This window comes from Meles meles, chromosome 11 (genome assembly GCF_922984935.1).
Source record: "Meles meles chromosome 11, mMelMel3.1 paternal haplotype, whole genome shotgun sequence".
Lineage (NCBI taxonomy): Eukaryota > Metazoa > Chordata > Mammalia > Carnivora > Mustelidae > Meles > Meles meles.
In genome coordinates, this window is record NC_060076.1 from 5,147,418 (window position 1) to 5,171,203 (window position 23,786).

Here is a 23,786-nt window from a genome sequence, read left to right on the forward strand (position 1 = left end):
GCGCTCCTCTCGGCTGTTTGCGCTCTGAGGCTCTGTCGGTCGGTGCTTGCTCGCTGCCATTCGGACGTTTTGGCTTGTGTTTCATTCTGACCACAGCGACAGCAGCGGCTGGCCCTGCTGGCAGGCCTGACCCCGCTCCCCAGTTCTGGACCTGGAGGGCAGGCCTCGCGAGGCTCTGACGACCGTGTACGCACCTCTGTGCTCTCTCCTGGGGCCGCTGCCAGGTGCGCCAAGTTTTCCAGGGCTTCTGTGGCCTAACCAAGTTACGAACCGCTGTTCCAGAACAGCCAGACCCGGGAAAGTTCCCGAAGCGTGAGCGGCACACGCAAGATCCCTGAGAGAAGACCTGTATTTCCCGTGGGCACAGCCGCCACGGTGACTGGCACGTGGTCCCACGCATGAGCCACGATGAGCGGTGACCTCACGGCTGGGTGTCAAGAAAATGGGGTGACACGCTCTGCCCAGGAGGTGCTGTGAAGACTCCGGGACCGGCTTGTGTCCCTCGAGATGACGCCCCTGACCCGGGAAACAGGGAGAAGGCCTCGCAGCCCCTCGGCGTCTGTGCTCCGCGAGGTCCCAGCTCCCGGCCGGGGCCGCGTCCTCACCTCCCCCGCCTGACGTGCTGCGCCGCCGCGCGGAGCTCCCACTGAGCCGTGCTCCTCACCGCGCTTTGCTGAGCAGATCTGGATCCTCTGACAAGTCTGCCGCCTAATAAGTATCATTATCCCACAGCGCGACTGACTTCCCTGACTTCCACTTTCCAAGCTGTCAGCTGGCGCTAAATGGAGGCCCCGAAGGGGAAAACGCCCCCACGGAGCCCCCGCAGGCCCTCGGTGGGGGGCTGGGAGAGGACACGGCCCGCCGGGCGGCATTTCCATCACCCTGAGGCCAGCATCCCTGACCCTCCTCCTGTACACAGAGAAGTAAGACACGGGGTGTGTGGACCACAGTGAGCAAGGGGTGCTTCGGGGCTGGGGTGGGGGGCGGGGAGCGCAGGGGCGGGCTCGCAGGCGGCGGAGAGAAGCCCACCTGGGGCGGGACTAACGCTTCCAGCCCAGCGGAGTCCGGGGCGCCGCCTCCCCGCCGCAGTGACTGTGACAGCCCGACAGCGGGCACAGCCCTCGGACTCTTCCCTTCCCACACCAGTCAGATGCGGCCCCTCTGGTGGCAGAGCCCACTCCCAGGGCTGCTGGCTGAATCTGCGTCAAGGGCACAAGAAGGGCCCGAGGCCAGGATGAGGAGACGGCTCTCGGAAGGCGGAGAAGATGCGGGATTCGTGCCGCGGTCCCGCCAAGCCTCCGGTCCCCCTGCAGGGAAGCAGGGACCCCCCCCCCCCCCGCCCCGCAACCACGGCTCAGAGCAACAGGGAGAAAGTACAGACCAGAGCCATCTGCCTGAGTTCTAATGTTGTAAACATTTATTTAAAAAATACTACAGAAAGATGTGGATTCAAAAGCCACAGAATCATATACAGAAACAAAATGTACGCGACAAAAAAAGACAACTAGAAGCATTTGAGAAGAGAGAATAGTGGAAAAGTATTTACATGTCATTTATAAAAGAGTGTAATACAAGGTATAAATGTAAAATATAGTGGCAAAATACGTGAACAGAGAGGCCAGTACCTCATGGAAACACGCAGTTGAGGGAACCCGGGGGGTCCGTTCTGCTTTGTCTGAAAGGCCGCTGGTGGTGGTCGAGCCCCTCCCCCAGTCCGTGCAACACAGCAGGCTGGGGGGGGGGGGCAAAGAGGAGACGCGCCGTGAAGACAGCTAAGTTGATCCGAACGAAACAGTCTCTACCAGGGAAATAAAATACAAGTCTAGGTGAGGAGCATAAAAACGGGGCCCGCGTGCGGTCACGGTGCGAGGAGGTGTGCACCCCTGGGGGTGTGAGGTGGTTCCTCCTGGGCCTGCCTCGAGGCCCAGGCCGGGCCTGCCCAGTCTTCAGTAGCTGCTCCAGGTCAAGGTCAGGACGGTCTGGGCTTCTGCCCCACGAGCCTGGTCCGGGGCCGCCTGGGGAGAGCAGACAAAGGGCCTGCTCTTCGAGGCACATTCTGGGGCTTCATTTGTTCGCGGTCTTCATCCCTGATAACCCCAGCAGAAACGGGGGGCTACGTGTTGCTCATGGTGATTCAACGGGATGTCTGCCCCTTCGTGCGTGGCCAGAGGGGCTGGCGCTTTGGCTCCCATGTGCTGGTGGCCCACGGCTCGTCCTGCTGTACCACAGGTGGCTGGGCTGAGGGTGGAGCCACAAAATCCTTCCAGAACTCCAGACAACTAAGGCCTGGCTTGTCGCACAGGCAAAGAGCTCCGCATGCATCTACTCTGTCTCAGAGGAGTACAAGGGAACAGGAGGACACTGGTCAGAAATCAAGACCCAGTGCCTCTTCTGGGCACCTGGAAACCTGAAAGGAAGGTGTCCTGGGCCCGAAGCAACCCTCCCTAGGCCCAGCCCCAGGCCACCTGGGCACCAGCTGTCCGCCCCGCTAGCCATCCCTCCTGCCTCCCGTACGCTGGGACTCTGGACTGAGACCATGCTACTCTCAAGACTCAAGCTTTCCGTCCAGGGTGAGCAGTGCCTGTCACAAGACAGCAAAGCACCGAGAATGGACGCCAAGGACGGTCTCCCACACCACGGGCCCCTTCGGCTTCCCCACCTGTCCCGGGACCCAAAGGCCGGTTGGCTAGCACCCTGTTTTACCCCCCCAAATCAAGAGGTGACCTTCACACGAGGAAAGGTGAGGGCACCAGGCCCCCGGCAGCGACGGAGGACAGAGTGACCAGCTGGCAGCACTTCCCAGGATGGAATTCTGGAAACGCGTCTTCAGGGCAGGAGGCACAGCAAGAGGCGTGCCCAGGCTCCCTCCAGGGGTAAGTGGAAGGGACAGTTCCTAGGCCTTGGAGACAAGACTCCTGTTCAGGGTACTCGTTCTGGGGGTAAGTGGAGGAGAAGGCAGAGCCAGAGGAGAAAAAAAGAAAAACTCATCTGCTTTCCCACCTGGCCCGAAGAGCTCAGTTTTGGAGCACTATGTCGGGGACAGGCCCGCGGGCCACCCGAAGTCCACAGAGCAGGAACTCCACAGATAGAACTCGGCACAGAGGAGGCGGAGGAGCCCGGGCTGGGGAGGGGGAAAGTGCAGGAGGACAGCTGGCGCAAAACATAGGTAGTAGGGCTGTGGTCCACTGTGACCTTTGGCTCCTTCCAGCACAGCGCTCCCGGGCCAACGTCCCAACTCACGGGTCTCATGTCAGCCACCACGGCAAACGTAGGGAAGCCCTTAGGCACGGCAGGCGGCTCCGGCTGCCCTGACGCCTGGCTCCTGCTACCTCTGTACGATGTCACTGATCTCTTTCACGGAGCTGAGGAGTTTGCTGAAGTCCTGAGTGGCCGCCGGGCCGCTGCCTGCTGTCGCCGGGCAGATCTGAAGCTCCCGGAGATTATTCTCCAGTTTGTTGATGGCCTCGCGGAAGGCAAACTTGTTCCTCATTTGCTGGATGGAATCCACATAGCTCACGCAAAACGTGTAGAGGTTCTTGCCGGCTTCGAGCACGGCGCTATGGCTGGCCATCTGCTCAGAGTTCTTGGAGATGGCCAGGCACAGAGCCTCCGTGCCGTCCAGGACCACGCCCTTGGTGATGGTGCCACTGGCGATCCGCTCTGGAGGCTGGCGGGTTTTCCGGAGAGACACACGGGTCGATATGAGTGGGATGAAGGCAGTGGAGGCTGGCTGGTCTCCGGCCAGGGCGGAAGATGCTGATGGCAAGGTGGAGGGGGCGGGAGCTGGGCTGGTCGGGGTCCCTGCCGGCTTGCTGGTCGACTGTGGCTTTGGCATGGACGGAAGCCCGGGCTTTTTGACGCCCTCTCCCAGCAGCCCGGGCTTGCCGGTGTCACTGTTCACAGCATCCACAACCACAGCCGTGGCTTTGGCTTTCCCGCCAGCACCGGCCTCCCCCGCTGCTTCCTGGCTCAGGCTCTGAGAGGGCTTCCCGGCTTTCCCAGAGGAGGCCGGCGGCGGGGGCGGCGGGACAGGTTTGAGCTTGGACAGCTTCCCCTTGTCTCTCCCTGGGGACTCGGAAGAGGGCTTGTGCCTCCTTGCTCTGGGCTCTTCAGTGGGGGCCTTGCCGGTCCCCCCAGATGCTCCTGGCCCCGCTCTGCTGGTGGCAGACACTGGCTCAGCTGTGACGAGTGTCCCCAAGGCACCAGACTTCCCGACCTCGTCCTTGTGGGGAAGGCCAGAGGAAGGGGCCCCCGCAACCTGCCTGCGGAGGAGTTTTGGAGTCAAACTGGGAGGGCTGGAGCCCGGGCTGGACTCCCCCGCGTCTCGGAAGACCTCATCCGCTGCGTCCTCGGTCTTTTTCACTAGCCTGGGTGGGGGAGTCACCGTGCCTCTGGTCACCTGGTCGGACCTGTTCTCACTTGCCCGCTTCCGAGGCAGAGCCGGCTTCTCGCTTTTGTGCCCTCCGAATGTGGACGAGTCGAACTGCCTCCCCGTGGACTGCAGATCGCGAGGCAGTGTGACAGACCTCCACTCTGTGTCCTTGGCCCCGTGGGGCACGCAGGAGGCAGAGCAGGACCTGAGGAAGCGCTTGCTGGAGCTGCCGCCGCTCTCCTCCTCGCTGGCGGCCAGGCGGCTGCTGGTCAGTGTACTGGACTTCTTCCACAGGTGGGGAGACCGGAAGCCTGCACCTCCTGCCTCCCGGAAGGCTCCGTTGGGGACGCCAGCCCTGCTGCTGGGTTTTGGGGACTTGGCTGGCTCGGCCGCGTCCGAGGGTGGGAGGACTGGCACCCCATTGCTGGTCTCTCGGCCCTCTTCCTCGCTGGTCGCCTTGCGTTCAGGCTGGCCGTCCATCTCCCGGAAGGAGCTGCTGCGTTTCGGGGGGGTTGGGGCTGTTTTCTTCTTCTTCTTGATCAAGGCACTGAACAAGTTGGTCTTTTTGTCTTTGGGGAGAAGGCGCTCATCTTCATTTAGGCCGCCATCCTGGGGACCTCGTTCTTTTCGAGGGAGCAGTGGAGAAACAGGAGGCTCGTGGTCCAGAGGCTCTGAAACACAGCGGGGAGAGTTTTAATAACTCCAGACTGGAGGTTGCTTCGTCGACGGGAACCTGGGGCTGGCCCCCTGTTCTCTACAGAGAAGCAGCCAAGGGTCTGGGCTCTGGCAGGCCTGCACGTGAGCGCCGGCTCTGCTATTCCCCAGCCTTGGCCTGGCCAGGGACGCCTCTGCGTGTACCCTCAGCTCTCTCCTGTACGAAGCGGAGAACAGACGCAGCCGCAGCGTCGTGGAGCCAACGTAATGCGGTGAGTGTAAAGCGTTCATCCCAGTCACTGGCATATAATTTCCCACTGACTGCCACCACTGTTAATGTCATCAGGAAAGCCTCTCTTTTCCCTAAGGACAGCAGCACAGAAAACTGGGCCCCTGATCCCTGATAGCACCTGATTCCTTGACAGCACAGAGCCCCCCAGTACCACTCCCTAGCACATAAAAACCACGACAGGGCTGAGCAAAGGGTCAAGCCCCGGGCCTCTCGGACCTGCCACTTGAGGTCCTAGGAGGTGAGGTCCAAAGGGAGGGGCCGTGCACTACAGTGACAACGGCTACTATGCTTGGCGAACAAGGAGTGACCTTTACACATTTTTAAATGGTCATTCTTTATATATGAGTAAATAGCTCCCAAGAAATCTTTCCGCTGTTGCCAAGCTCCCGGCTGGTGAATGACAGACTTCTCCCTCCAAGGGCAGCTGGGAGGAGCGGCTTTCTGTCGGCACCCAGAGCAGCACAGAGGACGTCTAAAACTGGGGCAGAGGTACAAGGGGGCACCTGTCAGAACACCAGGGGGCACGCGGGACACCTGACTCAGAGGACGCCGAGGACCTCCAAAACCTGCATCCAGCGGAAGAAGTTGAAGAACGTGAAACCCTAATGAATTACGCACAGCTCTAGCTCCATGGTGAACAGCTAATTGACACTCTCGCTCACCACGAGACTACATATCAAAACACTCCTCAGATGAATACTGATGGGCGTAAATGAACACGATTGCTTATCGCTGGGCTTTTAATACGCCTGAAGTTCCCACAGCGGCCTCTCCCCATCCTCACTGCTCAACTACCTGAAATCATGACAATTAACAGAAGGACACAGGTCCGAGCTTCTGTAGAGTCTAAAGGCCATGGACTCCAAAGTGGGTGAGCAAGACAATCCAGGGGGTGTGGAAAGAAACCACTGTAATTTGGATTTTTTAACGTAATAAGCCTTCTAAGTGTACATTTCTGGAGTATTTTATAAAACACATGTCTGGGCATAGTATGCGTACACACCTAGACTCATGTGCGACATTTTTTGTTTTTTAAATAATATGGGTACACGATAAGAAGTATTTGGGAATCGTGCTATGGCTAAACATCTCATTATTCTGGCTCTGTCCTGCCCCTTCCCACTCACTCAGCAGTGGTCCATGAGAGCATCCCCGAGGAGCCTCTACAAACTCGGATTCTGGGGGTTCTGCAGGGAGAGCGGAAGCTGCTGCACCAGAGCAGCCGAACTCAAAGAGGAGCAGGGCACCGGGGGTAGGGGGAGCACTGGGTCGATGTTGGCGGGTGTTACTCCTCTGACATCCGGAGACCCCTGGGCACCACTCCCACCTCTCCCAAGCGGCTAGGGAACGAGGGCCAACAGTCTTTTCTCAGAGACCACGTGTGGACACCGGCGCTGCGCCGCAGGTGTCCCCTGGCTCCGTCAGTTCTAGGGAGCTTTCATTCCGCGCTTCGCTACGAGCTGCTCTTCGTTTGGTTCAATATTTATTATTGTTCCGGCGCTCGCAAGAGCAACCACCAATGCTGTGAATAATACATGAAAAGGCGGGTTTGTTCTCAGTCGGCTTCATGAGCACCTGTGCCCACCTGACCAGAGTAACCGCCGAAGCCGACGGCTCCTAAGGACTCCCAGAAGGAGAGGCAGGATGCTGTGCGGGGAGGAGAGCCTTCCTCTTTCCAAAGCTGGATCACTAACGAGGAATCTGCCTGCCCTTCTGTGCAGGCTCCCTCACTGCTTCCCACCTGCCTGCGCTGGCCCTGAGGGTGTGAACACCCCTGGGTGTCTGCTGGGGGCAGGGGACGTACCGGTCTCTCCCGGGCCCTTGGAGTGGGACGTCTCAGGCACCTCAGTGGGGTCTTTGTGTTCCGCAGCTCTCCTGGAGGTTCTGGTCTTGGTGGGCAGCTCCGGGGCCTGCAGCAAAGTACTGGCAACCCCTCGCACACCTTTCTTCCCCAGTTCCTTTTCCACTTCTATGAACAAAACCAAAACCAAAACCAAAAATCAGCAGCCATCAGTAATGGCGTCAGTTTGGTACGCTGGTGTTTTCTGTCTTTTTTTTCCCCTCGGGTAAGAGTGCTTTTCATGCACAGTTCCAGAAAAGAGATACAGATGCTGAGAAAACCACACCGGTGCTTCTCACAGTCCGGCATGGCTGCAAGACAGCTCCACGCCCAACACCTCCGCCCAGCTCTCTGGTCTCCGAGAACTCGCTGTCCCTTCCATTCCAACCTCCACCCCACTGCAGGCACCCCCAGGAGTGGGCACTTTACCATCTGATATGCTGGATTCCTGGAACATTGTCTCAAAGGCTTGGTGGATTTCAGCAAAGGAGGGTCGGTCAGGGGGGTTCCACTGCCAGCCTGGACAGACAGAACAGTCAGACCGTGCGCGAGGCGCGAGGCCCTGCTAATAAGTGGGGTCTAGCAGTTCTCAAGGAAAGTCTGGTAATGAAAGAAGCACCCCAGGGGTGCCCGGGTGGCTCAGATACGGGTCTGCCTTTGGCTCGGGTCATGGTCTCAGGGTCCTGGGATCGAGCCCCACCTCAGGCTCTCTGCTCAGCAGGGAGCCTGCTTCTCCTTCTCCCTCTGCCCCTCCACTCACGCTCTCTCAAATCTTAAAAAAAAAAAAAAGAAAACAAAAACCCAAAAAAATCCAATCCTGCTAACCATGTTTTGCTGTGACAAGTTAAAGTGACAAATGTCACTGTGTCCTATTACAGACACTAAGAATTCAAAAAGACTTTAGATATTGGCAGGAATATGGATTGTAAAGCCCCAGAGAGATGTGACGGCAAGAACTACATTTACAAGTCTTTTCCCCAGCCCCACTCTAACAAGTGCAGAGAATCACTAAGTCAAATGGCTTGCTTTCTAGCTCACCCTTACTTCTGGGTTCTCAAAGTCTGAACTTCTCATCAGTAAAGAAATGTTAATTAAGACAAGATTAACATGAGGATTTTTTTTAAAGCAGGCTCCATGCCCAGTGTGGAGCCCAGTGCGAGACTTAAACTCAGGACCCTGACATCACAACCTGAGCTGAGATCTAGAGTTCGATGCTCAACCACCCAAGCCACTCAGGTGCCCCAAGATTAACGTGAGGATTAGGGACTGATGAAGCCCATGTTGGTGTGAACACAGTTACTCTCCTATACTTCTGGTGGGAGAAGTGGTACCTTTATTTTTTTGGGTACCTTTCCTGGAAAACAATTTGGTAAAATCTATCCAATTTTAAAATGCAAATAGCCCTCTGAACCAATGGTTCAACTTTGGTTTTATTTGGTTTATTTTAGAAATACCGGCATAATAATGCACAGAGGTATACATATAAGTGGGTTCAACCTTGCTTTCCTAGTAATGGCAAAAGCCAAACAAATATGTAAAACAACCAAATGTCTACCAAAATGGTTCTAGATGAATAAATAAGTCATTTAATGGGAAGTTAAAGAGCTCTCTCAAAATAAGGGGGTGGGGAGAGGGAGAGATTTGAAATGCGGACCAAAAGGTATGCCTGTCATACAGCTATGTGCAAAAAGAAGTTGAGGGACTGATCTTATATAAATATATATATAATAAAACCAACCAGCTAAACGTCACCCAGAGCATTTGCCTACTACAGCAGAATATCTGAAGGCAGGGCCCAGGAATTTGTATTTATTAATAAGAAATCCAAGTTTGGAACCCATCAATCCCATTTCTGCATTAAAAAGAAACCAAAAAAAACCCCTCACGTGTCATCGCTGTGTGGAAACAACGCGTACGGAAACACTGAGGAACGTCTGGGTGAGTATGTACCTAACCGCCACACTGGCTGCTTCTGGAGAACGTGAACCAAGAAAGGCAGGGAAGGAAGGGGAGCACTCTCACTGCGGGAACACACTCCCGGACGGTCACTTCCCACAGAGCCCACACAGAACTCTGCGAAGCGGCTGGGGAAGGCTCACATGCTCGCATGAGTTCGTAGACCTTCTCCGGGCAGCCCTCCGGGCGCTCCATGCGGTAGTCCTTCTCCAGCAGCTCATACACCTGGGACAGGTCGATTCCTGGGTAAGGCGACATGCCATAGGTGGCAATCTCCCAAAGTAATACTCCGAAAGCTACAAGAAAAACGACAAAGCTTGTTGAAGATGTATGAAACTTAACTCTCCTGCACGTAAAACTGGTCAAACCTCGGTAGCGCACATGAGAACTCCACCCTCAGAAGCGGCCCAGGGACATCCTGCCAGGCTCTTAATGACCGAGAGCCCGGGACAGAACGAGACGTTAACACCCTCCCCCCTCCACAACAAGCTGAATGGGGGCAAGAAACTGGGTTGATCAGCCCCGCCAGTGTCTCTGAGGTAATGGGACCACCTTGCTGGGATTTACGGTGGAGGACATGCTCTCTCTCAAAATAAATAAAATCTTTAAAAAAACATTTGAAAGTTCTGAAAGACCAGATCTCATTAAAGGGACCAGGACTCCTTGGAGAAATGGGTGATCCAGGACACGGAATGGACCTGGAATATCTTTATGGCCCCAGACGGACACTGTTAAAGACTAAGAGGGTTTTGTCGAAAGGACCAGGAGCAATCTGCAGTTCCCACCGGCCAAACCAGAGACAATCAGAGTATCAAGAAGGAAAGAACCGCGTGGGTTAAAACATACTCGACCACGTCGTATCTATGTATCATATACACCTAGATCGTAACAGTGTCACAGAAGAGAAACCCCCAAATCTACTTGGTCATCGCTGGAAGGCATGAAAAAACCAACGCGTCTGTGTGAACACGGGTGAACAACAGCAAGGAAGCAAACAGCGATGCTGCTTTTTCTAAACGGACTGGACCCCCGAGTAACCAAGCAGTAGAGGAGGGTTTCTTACAGAAGTGCCAGCTAACGGGTGAATGAGTGGCAGAATTAGAGCAGCACCACTCGGGACCCCCTAACAGGTCAGCGGATCTAGGCACTGGGTATCAGGAGCTGTAAAATCACACGAGAGGGATAACGGAGCCCAGCGCTGGGTTGATCAAACAGCCCACGATGGCGCGCTGAAAGAAGTCAGACCCGAGGATGACCCGGTGGACCAGTCACAGCTGCGCACGTACCAGGAGTAGGAAGACAGAGGAACACACTGCATTACAGCGCGGGGTGTGGTGTGGGAGACGTGGAAGGACACAGGAGGGGGTTTCTTTAACAGACAGACAGCAAAGGCCGTGGAAAGACGCAGTGGGAGCTTGTGGGAGCTTAGAGACCGGACAGCAGAGGGCGCGCCGACCGCCTGCCTGGTGTGAACGGTGCTTGGGTCTCAGCTCAAGCAGCCAAGAGAAGTAGGACTTTTACGACTCAGCTGGAAATGCAAACGCTGACTGCATCGTGATACTCAGGAATTACTGTCAATATGGGGAGGAGGGGCACCATGGCTACAAGAATAAAGAGCCATCTTTGAGAGACTCCGACTGAAATATTTATGAACAAAATCATACGCTATCTGGGATCTGCTTCAGAACCGTTGGGGCAGGGGCAGGGTCAAGGCTGCAGGAGCACCACGAGCTGACGGCCAGGAAGGGGGGTGATGTGTGCACGGGGCCCAGGACGCAACTCTGCCCACTTCAGTGGATGCTTACGACCTGCCGCAGTAAGAAGTTCTCGAACAAAACGTCCAAGTACTGGCACATGCAGCTTCCAAGGGCAATAAAATCTATTTAAAGCCCAAACCAAACTACACAACATTCCCTGCTCCGAGGAGCCTGCGTGCCTGCAGGGCCGGCTAACTGCCCCCGCAAATCAGGGAGCACACTTCGGATGAAGGCGGTAAGTTAGTGGGGGGAGAAAAAAAGTTAAGCTGAATTATTTTGGAAGAAAACACTGGCTTTTACTTCACCGTGGAGAGAAAACAGGAGTAAAGACTATAAAGTGAGAAAAAAATAAAGAATTCAGCAATTAAGGAAAAGAAGTGAAGGAGAAACAAAGAGGCAGTGAAAAGGCAGGACAGTGAGGACAACAGGAGACAGAGCCCACCCTGGCAGGGAGGGCTCACCGGGAGCAGCAGCAGCCCTTACCCCAGACGTCGGACTTGATGGAGAACTTGTTGTAGGCCAGGCTTTCTGGGGCTGTCCACTTGATCGGGAACTTGGCCCCGGCATGGGCTGTGTAGGTATCCCCGGTCATTAACCTGCTCAGGCCGAAGTCAGCCACCTTCACCAAGTGGTTCTCCCCTACCAGGCAGTTTCGGGCAGCAAGATCTCTGGGAAAAGAAAGCGTTTATCCATGAGTGTGGCCAGCTTTCCCGCCTTCACCAACCCATCACCAGCGATTGAAGGCGCGCTCCTGACAACAGGGTCCAGTCCCTTGGGGAACACGTGTGAGTACCCCACCGGGAGCAGGGCTCACCCCTCACATCCGCCTGAGCTCCCACCAAGGTGAGAGGTGCAAGTTCATTACCCTGGGCCACCGTTACCCTCATCCTTAAATGAAGCTGATCACAGCAGCGCCTACTTCTTAGGGCTGTGGTGAGTGGTTGTGAGTTAATACGTAAAGTGCTTCCACGCACGCCTGCACATCTGTGGTCACCAAGGGTCTGCCCGGTTAGGAAAGCTCTACGCCAGGCACGGGGAACAAAGGCGTCAGCCAATCCTCAACTTCCATCAGATGGAGTCTCCACGGGGCCCATCCAGACTTGATAAAGGACAAATAAAATAAAGCCCACAATTTGTGGAGCGTAAGAAATAACACGGAGGACATGGGGAGACGGAGAGGAAATGGGAGTTGAGGGAAATTGGAAGGGGAGATGAACCATGAGAGACTATGGACTCTGAAAAACAATCTGAGGGTTTTGAAGGGGCGGGGGGTGGGAGGTTGGGGGAGCCAGGTGGTGGGTATTATGGAGGACACGGATTGCATGGAGCACTGGGTGTGGTGCATAAACAATGAATTCTCGTACACTGAAAAAAATTTTAAAAATTAAAAATTAAAAAAAAAAAATAAAGCCCACAGCATTTCCTCCCAAATTGTGTTTCACACTCTCCTATTTCCTCCTGATGCTTATCCGGATGCATCCTACAAATTCTCTCCCGTATAATCAGCTTCCTCTCGCCTCCTGATTGTCCCAGAGAGGTGGGAGTCTGATATCTATCTGGTCCATGGATGCTGACCATGAAATCACAAGGCAAAATGGAACGGAGGAATGAGAAGAGGCAGCACCTTCAGGCGATGTCTGCCTAAGATAGCCTGATCACCAGCAATCAGAGGGAAATTAAATGCAGAAGACTTGTGCCTAATAGGATTTTGGTAAAGCATTTTAAGTTCATGAAATGGAAAAGGAGCGGATCTAGCCAGGCAAAGCAAACCAGAAGTCAAGAAATCGCAATTTGCAGCCTCAGAGGGTTCCCCTTCTTGAGTGACAGGAGCACGTGAGTCGGGCTCTCACGCAGCAGCAGAAAGCTGTCTTCTGAGCAACGGCCAGCCTTTCACACATGCTGCTCTTTCTCCCACTACGGAATCTCAGGTACGGGCTTCATAGTTGAGGTAATTGGGTAGGAAAGTTCACAGCGGTGGCGTGGAGAACATCGTGTATAAAAGTCACCAGCAAAGCCCATCAGGCCCTGTCCTGCTTAGGCCATCATTCTGCTAGGAAGCCATTTCCACCAGCAAGGAATGCGAACACCAAGATAATTGTGGCACGCCTGAAGGTCAAAACACTCCAGGCTTCAAAACAGCAAAGCCGCTTAATTTAGAACTACACATATACAGTTCTGACAATCATGGAAACATCCCTGAGCCAGAGGACAGCAAGTTAAGTGGAGAATGAAATGATAATAAAGAGAAAGGAGGGAGAAACCACGAAACACAAAGACAAAGCCCGTGCGCCGGCTGTGGCCGTGAGCCTGTGTGGGAGCCACGCCAGCCCCCCACCGCCGACCCCGGGGGGAGGAGGGCATCACTGACGAGCGCCCGCCGCGCTCCGCTTCCCGGGGTGTGCTGATCATCAGGAAGGATGCCTTTGATGAACTTCATTTAGTATTCCACGTCGTCCAAAACGGTGCTGCGGGAAATAGTTCTTAGCGCGGGGATCCACCACTCGGCGGGCCCGGGGTCCAGGCCTGCGGAGTTGGGTCCTGGACACACGTGTGAAGCCGGCAAGGTCAGGAACCCAGTGCCTGCCTGTGGTCCACGGCCCACCGTGTTGCCAGCACTAAGGTGAGAGGCTGAGCCCAAAGACCTTGTAGGCCGGAGCTCTCTGGAAAAGGGGGCCGGCCCCATGGCCACCCCAGGGCTCTGCAGGGAGGGCCGCCCTGCCAGGCGCCTACCTGTGGATGAAGTTCTTCTTCTCCAGGTACTCCATGGCTGACGAGATCTGGGTGGCCATGTAGAGCAGCACCACAGCGTTCACCTCCTGCCGGTTACACTCCCTCAGGTAGTCCAGCAGGTTCCCGTAGGTCATGAACTCAGTGATTATGTAGAATGGGGGCTCCCGGGTGCAGACCCCTGCCAACAAGAGAGACGTGGATGTCGGCTTACAGAGTTAACGCAGTGAAGCGACTGGAAAATTCTTGTCTCCGAAGCCGTGGGAGATTTGCATTCGACTGCTTTTAGGTATCGAATTAAAGTAGTAACAATGCCCCCTTAAGAAAAAAACAGGGGGTACCTGGGTGGCTCAGGTCACGATCTCAGGGTCCTGAGATCGAGCCCCTCACTGGGCCCCGTGCTGGGTGTGGAACTCTCCCTCTCCCCCACCACGCCGTCCCACATCGGCCTCCTTTTTGCCACGGGCTGCGTGCTGGCAGAGGACAGACGGCCGCAGCAGAAATCCTCGTGCAGCAGGCCGCTCGCCTCCTTCGCAGCATCTACAGCACCGGGGGGTTTAGCGAAGAGGCCCTCTCGCCAGAGCCCCGTGCACTCACCGAGCAACTGCACCAGATTGGGGTGCTTGATCTCTTTCATCACTGCAGCTTCTTTCAGGAACTCCTCCACCTCCATGGTGTCCTCCTGTGGGAAAAAAAGGGGTGAAGCTGTTTCAGCAAGGACAGTGTTTAAGCGGGAAGGTACAGCTTGGACAGTCGGTATAAACCGGAGCTTCGGCAGCCACCGCCCTGACCCACCAGCGCCGACAGCCACCCGGTCGCAGAGAGCTCTCCCCTTCGGTGCCGACCTTGTGACTTCTCAGCCAGGCCGATAAACAGACGCTGGCCACTGGCTTCTAGGGGCTGCACGTAGAGGCTGGTTCGACTTCCCTAACGAATAACTGGTTTCCAAGCAGTCCTGAAACACTTCACCTTAACAAAAAAACCTGATGACACAAACAGATACCGTCCCACCCAAGAAGACCCGCACGTCAAAACACGACGGTGGACGCTGCCCGGCAGAGGATTCTGAGCACGTGGCAGCCCGGGGACCTTGACGAAGCCATCGCCACCGCCCACGAGGCAGATTTCCTCAGGTTCTGAAACAATCCTCCGCAGCAGCCCCCAGTGATGTCTTCACGAGGTCAGGTGTTAGCAAGTTCACCGCATCTAAACGCCATGCGGAGACAGAGGTATCCGCACGTGCCCAGAGCAAACCTGAGGCTCTTTCCCGCTTCCTCAGGCGCTCTGGTCGGGCTCAACTCGGGGGGGCTGCGCGCCCTGCCCCGCACACGGCCTTGGCCCCATCATGCAGGAGGCTTCTGCGGCCTGCGCCAAGCGAACCTCTTCTGACTTAAGGAACCGATGCCCTCTGACCACCGCAGCGACAAGCAGGTGGGGGCGAATGACCTGGTGCGTCTGCCGTGAGAGGTCGGCTACAAAGTCTAGCAGGAGAAGCAGGGTGCCTCCCTCCAAGCTTCAACGTGGAGTCTACGTCTGTCTGGAGAGGAAGGCTGCGTGGCAGATGGGAAGTGATCTGGAAAACTAGACTCGCCCGAGAGGAACCCTTTTTTTTTTTTTAAAAAAAGACTTACTTGAGAGTGAGCTAGCGAGAACGCAGTGAGCACACGCGCGCACACACACACGTGCACACACAAGGAGGGGCAGATGGAGAGAGAAACCTTAGCAGCCTCTCTGCTGAGTGCAGAGCCCACATGGGGCTTGATCCCGTGACCCTGGGAACATGACCCAAGCTGGAACCAAGAGCCGGACACTTAACAAACCGAGCCACCCAGGTGCCCCTTTATTAACCTTATTTTCAACGTGGCACCTTACACATTGTACCTGTGCCTTGGGAGACAATGAGCTCACGCCCTCAGCGCAGCATCACCGTGGCCGCGCCATTCCTGCCCCTGCACGAGCGGAAGACTTCAGAGCACAGGCCACCGTCTGCCTAGCGTGCACCTGCTGCGGTCAGTCATGGTTAAAGCCCAGGCACGACCACTGAGGACACAGGTCAGCCCATGACCACTCAGCTTAGGGTTCTGGAAAGGTGAGACTCAGAAACAATTTACTGCTCCTTAACGACGGTCAGCTACTCTAATGTCTATAAACCACTGCAGTAGTCCCCGCGTCAAGCTCTACGGGGGACAAGAACTCATCCCCGCCACAGCCCCATCGGCTGTTCAATTCTTCCGAGTCCTCTCTGCTCCTTTACATGCTCTGCAGGCCACGCCGTTTGTGCGTGGCAGGCTCTGATCTGCCGGGTGACACGCTAATGCCAAGGCTGGAGAGCAGGCGCCTGCCAGAGTCGGAGAGCCAATGCTGCTCACGTAAGGACCAGGGGCTTTAAGCACCTTGCCTGGCCAGCAATACGTTCAAAACGCAGCTGTCAAATAAAGCGTTCTAGACAAGTGGAGTTTTCCTTTTTAAAGTGCCATATAATAAACCACCCACAGTGAAATCATTTCACACGTGCCCTTACAGCTACAGACTCTTTTCTGAAAGAACCATGTCTGGTCTGGATCTTGAGAGGCGTGGACATGCAGAAGGAACGAAAGGCTTTCAAAGGCACCCCGTCCTCTTTTTGTCTGTCTCGCTCTCCCCTCATTCATACACACGCACGTACACGTGTGGTATAAATAATGCCTTGTTTTTTTCTTACAGGACAATCGGCGTGAACGTGTCTCCCCCTGCTGGAATCAGGCCTGGTTCAATTTGTGACAGACACTACTCAGACTTTTGTAGCTGTATTAAACTGGAAACACCCCCCCGCCCCCCCCCCCCAGCCTCGATGCTATCTTGTTCTACTCCTTGATTTTAATTTAAAAATCTTCCATCTTTTTTTGGGAAAGGTCTTCCATTTACGGAGTAAGACAAAACGAACTCTGATCAACGAGGGGAAAGCAACATGGAGTGAAGACTGAGTTCCGGCCTTTTCTATTGGGAGGGCGATGGGCCAGCCGAGCTCTCCTCACGGGGACTGACCGGCCTGGCCCAGATGCACACAAGGGTCTGGCCGGTACAGGGGGTGGTTAAGAGAGGGGCTTCTGAGTTACACAGACCAAGCCCTGCCACCGCGTGGCCATGCTTAGTCACTCACAAGCCAGGTAAGGGAGGTTTCTCGGAACGTCCCCTTCTAGTCCACAAATGGGGAGAAGGGCTGCACCCGCCTCGTGGACAGGACTCCACGAGCGGGACCCACTATTATAATGAAGACAGTCATCTCCGTCCCTGCGATCAGGCTAAATACAGTGCTTATATGAGAGACAGGCTGGGTCTTTAGTTAACACTGCTTTTTGGTTTCGTGTCTCACAGACACATTCTCTGGACCCAAGATCTCACGGGCGTTTTCCACCCAGCTTCAGCCCTTCCGCTCGCCGGCCTCCCCGCCAGCATAGGCATTTCACAGCATTAACCAAGAACAGCCTTCCTGTCACTGGCGCTGCACAGCCCTGAGTGCCCTTCATGGCTCCCCGAGTCCCAGCAGGGACCACAGTCCCGGAGCAGGGTCCACAGAGAGCTCAGTTTCCACACCTGCCCCTGGTTCTCAACCAAATGTGAGGTGAGCAAGGTCACCACCACAGTGAAGGGCCATCCCACAGCCTGCGGAGACAGGGCTGCAGAGACGGGGCGGAGCTCCCGAGCCGAGCCAAGGAAGGGATTCACCAACCAGCTGCACGAGAAACCCCCTCCCACAGAACCCCCGAACCCTAGTCCTCACACACACAGGTGTACCCAGCTCACAGCCAGAACAAGCGAGCGACACGGCGGCAGTGCACTCTGAGACGTGCCGCCTCTCTCCCTGGGCACAGCCCCCTCGGGGAGCCGGAGAGCCAGAGCACGTGACTGTCCAGTGCTGCCACGGAGCCCCTCCTTCTCTGCTCGTTTCCGGAGCTAACGGGACCAGTTTCCTGGGGGAAATACAGCAAACAAAAGCCAAACCCAAACAGACCGTGTGGGCAAGGACGGGGTCGCCGGGGTGCCGTGTCAGCACGGCTGGTCGAGGGCAAACTGGTACCTGCTCCTCGATCTCGCGCACCCTGGGAGCTGAGCACTAGGACAGTCCCCACATATCCAGCAAGAAGAATCCCCGTGGCACGGTCTGTAATTGCAAAGTGCGGGGAAGAACACAAATGCGCGCCGAAGGCTGGTTTATGTTAGACACACCCGGGCACGAACAAGACCGCCTTCTGCGTACTGACGAGGAACGACTGCACGTACGCGGGCACCAGAAGGCACGGGGCTGTGTCGACAGCAGGCTGCCGCATGGTTCAGAAAGATACCCCCACGCAGACTTTTCTGGAAAGTCACACAAATCAAGGGTAGAAGACACTATGTGCATATATTACCTATTTGAAAAACAGGTAAAGAACCAAGTACAATTTTAAGCCTTAACGTTTTTCAACAATGTCACTTCCCACTGCTTTAATGGTAAATCTGTCAGTAGCTTAAGAGTCGATCCTAAAGCCACGGGATCAACAGTAGTCTTCCCCAAATTCTATGACTTCCAGAACTGTCTCATGGGGGAGAAAAAGGACTTATAAACAAACTTTTGGAATGCAGCTCATCTGAAACGTGGGGTTTTCTTGACTGGACAGCTGGTTCTCTTCGGCACGTCCCGCCTGTGATGCCGATAATACACAGGTAAAGGCAAGCCTAGGACCTGCTGAATTATGTCAGAACTCAAACCAGCAGTTCCCTTTCAGGAGGCTTTTGGTTTCATTCCAGTTTCCCACCCATAGAGGGCAGCCTCGTGCACTCCTGTTTCCCTGTCTCTTCTGGTCTCAGGCCCTGAGGGTACAGGACCCAGTGCGGCTGGTGGATCACTATGGAGCCCGGGTTAAAGCAGGGCCTGGCTGCCTCCTGCGCCGCGTCAAGAGGGGTCAGCAACACAAAACAGGTGGCAGAGGGGGAAGGAGACGATGGAGACTCAGGTGCCCCCTGGGTCTTGGAGAGAAGGGGAGATCCAGCTGCAGCTTGAGGGCAAGTGAGTGCGGGCAGGGAAGGGGATTTCTAGGACTCGTGACTGTGGTTTGTGTATTTTTCATGGTGTGTGAGGAATAAGCAGCAGAGTGGCAGTTAAGGAAAGAAGAAAGGAGCTGGGCTTTGAGGCAGGATGCCTGCCTGGGCCAGTTCCCGGCCTCCCTCCTGTGCAGTTTCCTCAAGCCCGAAGCAGTGACCACAAGAGGACCCTTCCCTTCCGGTGGTTGAAAGGATTAAATGAGAGGCTGCAGAAGGAGTCTCCGACCCTTCCGGGCACGCTGCAAGAGCTCAATGAAGATAAGCCATTACTGTCATTTAGAACCCAAAGTTCTCAACGTCTCCAGTGGAGACAAATGCCCCAAATAGTGACACTAATCTTATTTGACAAGTGGGAAACCTACTGTAGAGATGTGCTTTGTGCAGGAGAGGCGAAAAAAGGGGTAATTTATTTAGCATTTGCTTCGTACCGTATATTGGGTTGACATACATCTCTAGAATATGATGCGTTTCCTTTTCCCTAATTAGCTATCAGCAGAGGAGACGACTCCCAGAAATCCACGCAATTAGATTCTGTAATTTTTTTTCCCCCAACTGTGGGACCATAAAGTTAATAAAGCTCTTGGGGAAAACCATTAAAAGTATAATAAAAGCTTAACAATACAACATGAGAGAAATACATTCTAACATGCACACAACTTCCAAATGATTCGGATTCACTGGTACAAGAAAGCCACCACTGCCAGTGACCTCCAGGAGGGTCCCTCCTCCGGAACGGCCATCTTCAGTTGCTCAGGAAACAATACCACAGTCTCCGCTGCTGGGCTGTGCTTCCCCCACATTTCAAACTGTGCACACTCTCACTCTTTCTAAAGCTTTCAGACACACCTTTCCTGGATGGAAACCTAGTGCATTTTGTGCTTCTGTGCTTTCTTGTTTCATTTTTTGCAAACACTGGCAAATGGGTGGATATTGCCTGGGCCTTTAACAGCTTCTCAAGCTGGTCAAGGCCCAGAGCCGGGGCTGCTCTTCAATCCAGTGCCGAACTGAGACTCTGGAGCATGAGCACATGCCTCTCTGCCCGGCCTCACCTGGTCTGGCGGAGGTGGGCCAACGGCTGTTTCGTTTTTTCTAGGGCTCGCCAACGTAGCCATCTTTGTGAAGTGTGAATCCCACCATCTGTGCATCAAACCCCCCAATGCACCCCACTGTCTCCCAGATAACATCCCAGCTCCTCAGCAGGCTCTTCACCCTCTGCCTCTGTCCAGGCCTCTGCTCCTGGCCAACTCCTGTTCCTCCCCTATGGCACCAACTCGTGGTTTCCTTTGTGCTCTCTCCCCGCCAAGCAGAGCTCACCAGTAACCCCCACCCCCGCCAACCTTATTCCCGGGTGGTGTGAGAGCACCCCGCTCCTGCCTCTAACCTGGCACCTATCGCACCACACCGTGGTTACTGTCGTAGTGCCTATTTCTCCTCCCAGCTACACTGTTCCACTACCTCGACTAGCCTGAAGGAAAGAAACCCATTTTCACCATCGCAGGGTTAAGCCCAAGGTCAGGCAAACAGAGAAAGGAACTCAATAAATGCTTATTGTGTTTTTAAAAGATCATGTCTGCAAAGTATCCAGGAGTCCTCAAGGTGACCCCAAACCACGTTACCACCACTCCCCCACCTACAAAGGACTGATCTAAGGGGACACAATAACAGTGCCAGGAAGCAAGCCACCCTTGGTTTCTAGAACTAAAGAGCACAATCCTTTCTCTGAAGAGTCACTTTACATCAGCCAGAACCCGTCATTTCCACTTTACTTTTTTCTTTTTTTAAAAGATTTTACCCATTTATTTGACAGGCAGCAATCACAAGTAGGCAGAGAGGCAGGGAGAGAGAGGGGGAAGCAGGCTCCCTGCTGAGCAGAGGGCCTGATGCGGGGCTCGATCCCAGGACCCTGGCATCATGACCTGAGCTGAAGGCAGAGGCTTTAACCACCGAGCCACCCAGGCGCCCCTCATTTCCACTTTACTGTGCCTCTGAGTAAAGGCAGCAGGGAAGTAACAGAAGCCCTACGAGGCAAGTGATCCGGCTCCAGGGGTCTCCAAGTGTGCGCCCCACGGACTCCACAGAAGTGTGTGCACACACTTGGATCCCTTCCTCCCAGTCATGGATGTTTCCGTTCTTTTCCTTGTCCAGTGGCTACAGGTAATCGGTCCTTTAAAGCAAGCGAAAATAGCGTAGGTCAACACTAGGGGACGCTCTGGCCACGGGTAAAAGCTCAGCTCACGTGTGGAAGGCAGAGGCGGCTGCAAGCAAAACCTGCGCTTGGCCTCCTCAAGATTTCAAAGGACTTCAAATCCACAGAAAACTACAAAACCCCACGCTTGAGTGGAGAGGGCGAAAAGTCCTAGTTAACAAGAATGACCCCGCCGGTACCTGAGTCAGTAGGGAGCCCTGACGCTTCCTTCAGGCCTTTCCACACCTCCATTTCCAGAGGCCTGCACTCACACCTCACAGAACTGGAACCCGCTAGGAACACCCAATGTTCCTGCCTTTCAAATCTGCCCACAAAAATCCACAGAACAGTCAAATGCGTTGTGGTTAAATCCCCTTCTTTCAAAACTTAGTTTTTTTTCCCTCCTCTTAACTCTCAATAGGAAGTGATCCAAATGCCACACAGAGAGAACGGAAACCCATGGCTTTAAAAGAATCTTGCCGTATAACGAAAACACTTCTCCAAATGACTCATCTTTTTACACCAAAAACCACAGCCCTTCTCGGCTCTCACTGTATGTGGAGGCACACGGACGGAGTCGGGGAGAGGGGTGAGCCCGTCTGAAGAAAGGCCCACAGAGGCACTTCCTGGGCACCGGTTACCCCCCGTCAGGCCTGAGCGCAGGGGCGGGCCACCCAGAGAGCCGCACGCGGGCAACGGCGGCCGGATCTGGCCGCAGCAGGCCCAGGCCTACCTTCAAGGTCTTCACGGCCACCGTCAGGCTGTATTTCTTCCACACGCCTTCGTACACCTCCCCGTACTGGCCTCCACCCAGCTTGTGCTTCATGGTGATGTCCGTGCGCTCCATCTCCCACTTGTCGTAGTTGGGGGACACGCCGTAGATGGTGGGCTTGTTGCGCTTGGGGGCCGGGTAATGGAGAGTGGTGATGAGCCCGTCGGCCACAGTCGAGTGATGATGAACCAACTCAGCCAAAGCGTTGAAGCGGCTCTCGGAGGAGACGTAGAGCTGAGGGAAACAGGGACAGCTTTCAGCCCGCAGAGCGCACACAAACCCAAACAACTCTGATAAACCAGCTCTGCTGAGCCTGTCAGGGCACAGCAACACCTCAGACAGACGGCTCTGCACGCAGGACGCAGTGCGCAGAAAACCCCCCATGTTGTGTTTCTCTACACACGCTGTAATTTACTTGCTAAAGCAGAAGGTATAACAAAATGCCTCAGGGCCTTTGCATCTGCTGCTCCCTCTGCCTGAAATCCTCCAGCCACCTAATCACCACATGCCTGGTTCTCTCTTACCATCCTGAGCCCGGCATAAATGTCATTGTCTCTGCAGTCACCTGACCTGGACATCACCCAGCACTAGTCATCATATCGCCTCTCTGACTTCACTGCATTGTACTTATCCTGCTTATTTGGTTGACTACTTACTGTCAACACCTCCTAGAATGTCAGCTTCCTGAGAGCAGAGCCCTAAGTTGTTTTTATGTTGTGTCCCCAATGGGGAGGATAAGAAATACATAGCATGTAATAGGTACTCCATAAACAGTCAGTGATTAAATTAATGAAGAACAGAACTTAGTAAGCAAGTGAGCCTCACTCTGAGATCTACAGTGGGCGTGACCTACGCACGGAGCTCATCCACCTGTCATTCTCATTGGATGCACCAGGAAAGGAGGAAGGGACAGGAGCAGGCTGACAGGCTGACAGAAAGCAAGTGTGGATGGGGACAGCTATTTTTTTCTTTCTAGGTTTGTTGCAGCGAGGTGGTGAGGGAATGCTTCCTTTGCAAAAAACAATTCCACATTAAAATCCAAACAGGACATCAGGCTCCAGGCGGACAGCAAGTAACTGAACCTACCAGCTCATGAAGGGCGGCCAGCAACTGCGGAAGGTCGGGGGGGGGGGGGGGCGACGTTAAAAATGACTCCACTAATAATACATTATATGTTAATATGAAAATTTTTTTTAAAAATGACAACTCCAGGGGCGCCTGGGTGGCTCAGTGGGTTAAAGCCTCTGCCTTCGGCTAAGGTTATGATCCCAGAATCCTGGGATCGAGCCCCACATCGGGCTCTCTGCTCAGCAGGGAGCCTGCTTCCTCCTCTCTCTCTGCCTGCCTCTCTCTGCCTACTTGTGATCTCTGTCTGTCAAATAAATAAAAAAAATCTTTAAAAAAAAAAATGACAACTCCAGGGGCTCAGTGGGTTATACTTCTCCCTTTGGCTCAGGTCATCATCTCGGATCCTAGGACTGAGCCCCGCATCGGGCTCTCTGCTCAGCAGGGAGCCTGCTCCCCCCACCCCCCGACCCAGCCTGCCTCTCTACCTACTTGTGATCTGTCAAATAAATAAATAAAATCTTTAAAAAAAAAAAAAAATGACGACTTGGGCGCCTGGGTGGCTCAGTCATTAAGTGTCTGCCTTTGGCTCAGGTCAAGATCCCAGCATCCTAGGACAGAGCCCCGACTGGGCTCCCTGTTGGGTGGGAAGCCTGCTTCTCCCTCTCCCATTCCCTCTGCTTGTGTTTCCTCTCTCGCTGTGTTTCTCTCTGTCAAATAAATACACAGATCCTTAAAAAAAAAAAAAGTTAAAAATCACAACTTGCCCTGACTACTGAGACAGAGGAAGAACTGGGTTTGGAAGAGCGGTGACGTGTGGGGCAGGAGGGAGAAAAAGGAACGGGATCAGTTGTACCAGAGCTGGAGCTGTGGTATCTCCATTACTGAAAAACAGAAAAAGGAAGAAAAAGCCTGAAACACATGGCAGGGTTGGTTATGGAAGGCTCCATCAATTCCTGTATGTTTGTAATAATAGATAATTAAAATATTTTAAAAGAAGAAAATATTAACAAATACATGAGTCGATCCCATTTATAACCCTCAAGAAAGTAAACAGAATTCTTTCTTTCTTTTTTAATTTTTTGCTTGGGGAGATAACATAAAC

At 54.3% G+C, this 23,786-nt stretch overlaps 1 protein-coding gene across 2 annotated transcripts in view; it reads right to left on the reverse strand.

Moving 5' to 3' along the window:
* Nucleotides 1–1,401: 1,401 nt before the first annotated feature.
* The window catches only part of ABL1 (ABL proto-oncogene 1, non-receptor tyrosine kinase), a 137,467-nt gene continuing 115,082 nt past the window's right edge, over nt 1,402–23,786 (reverse strand). For both annotated transcript variants that reach the window (XM_046022386.1, XM_046022387.1), the window contains exons 4-11: nt 21,578–21,850; nt 14,196–14,280; nt 13,602–13,779; nt 11,355–11,539; nt 9,258–9,410; nt 7,588–7,677; nt 7,123–7,287; nt 1,402–5,043 (exon numbers count right to left, since the gene is read on the reverse strand). In XM_046022386.1, coding sequence (XP_045878342.1) covers nt 3,326–5,043; nt 7,123–7,287; nt 7,588–7,677; nt 9,258–9,410; nt 11,355–11,539; nt 13,602–13,779; nt 14,196–14,280; nt 21,578–21,850 — 2,847 coding nt within the window. In that variant the 3' untranslated portion in view covers nt 1,402–3,325. The remainder of the gene's footprint in view (nt 5,044–7,122; nt 7,288–7,587; nt 7,678–9,257; nt 9,411–11,354; nt 11,540–13,601; nt 13,780–14,195; nt 14,281–21,577; nt 21,851–23,786) is intronic.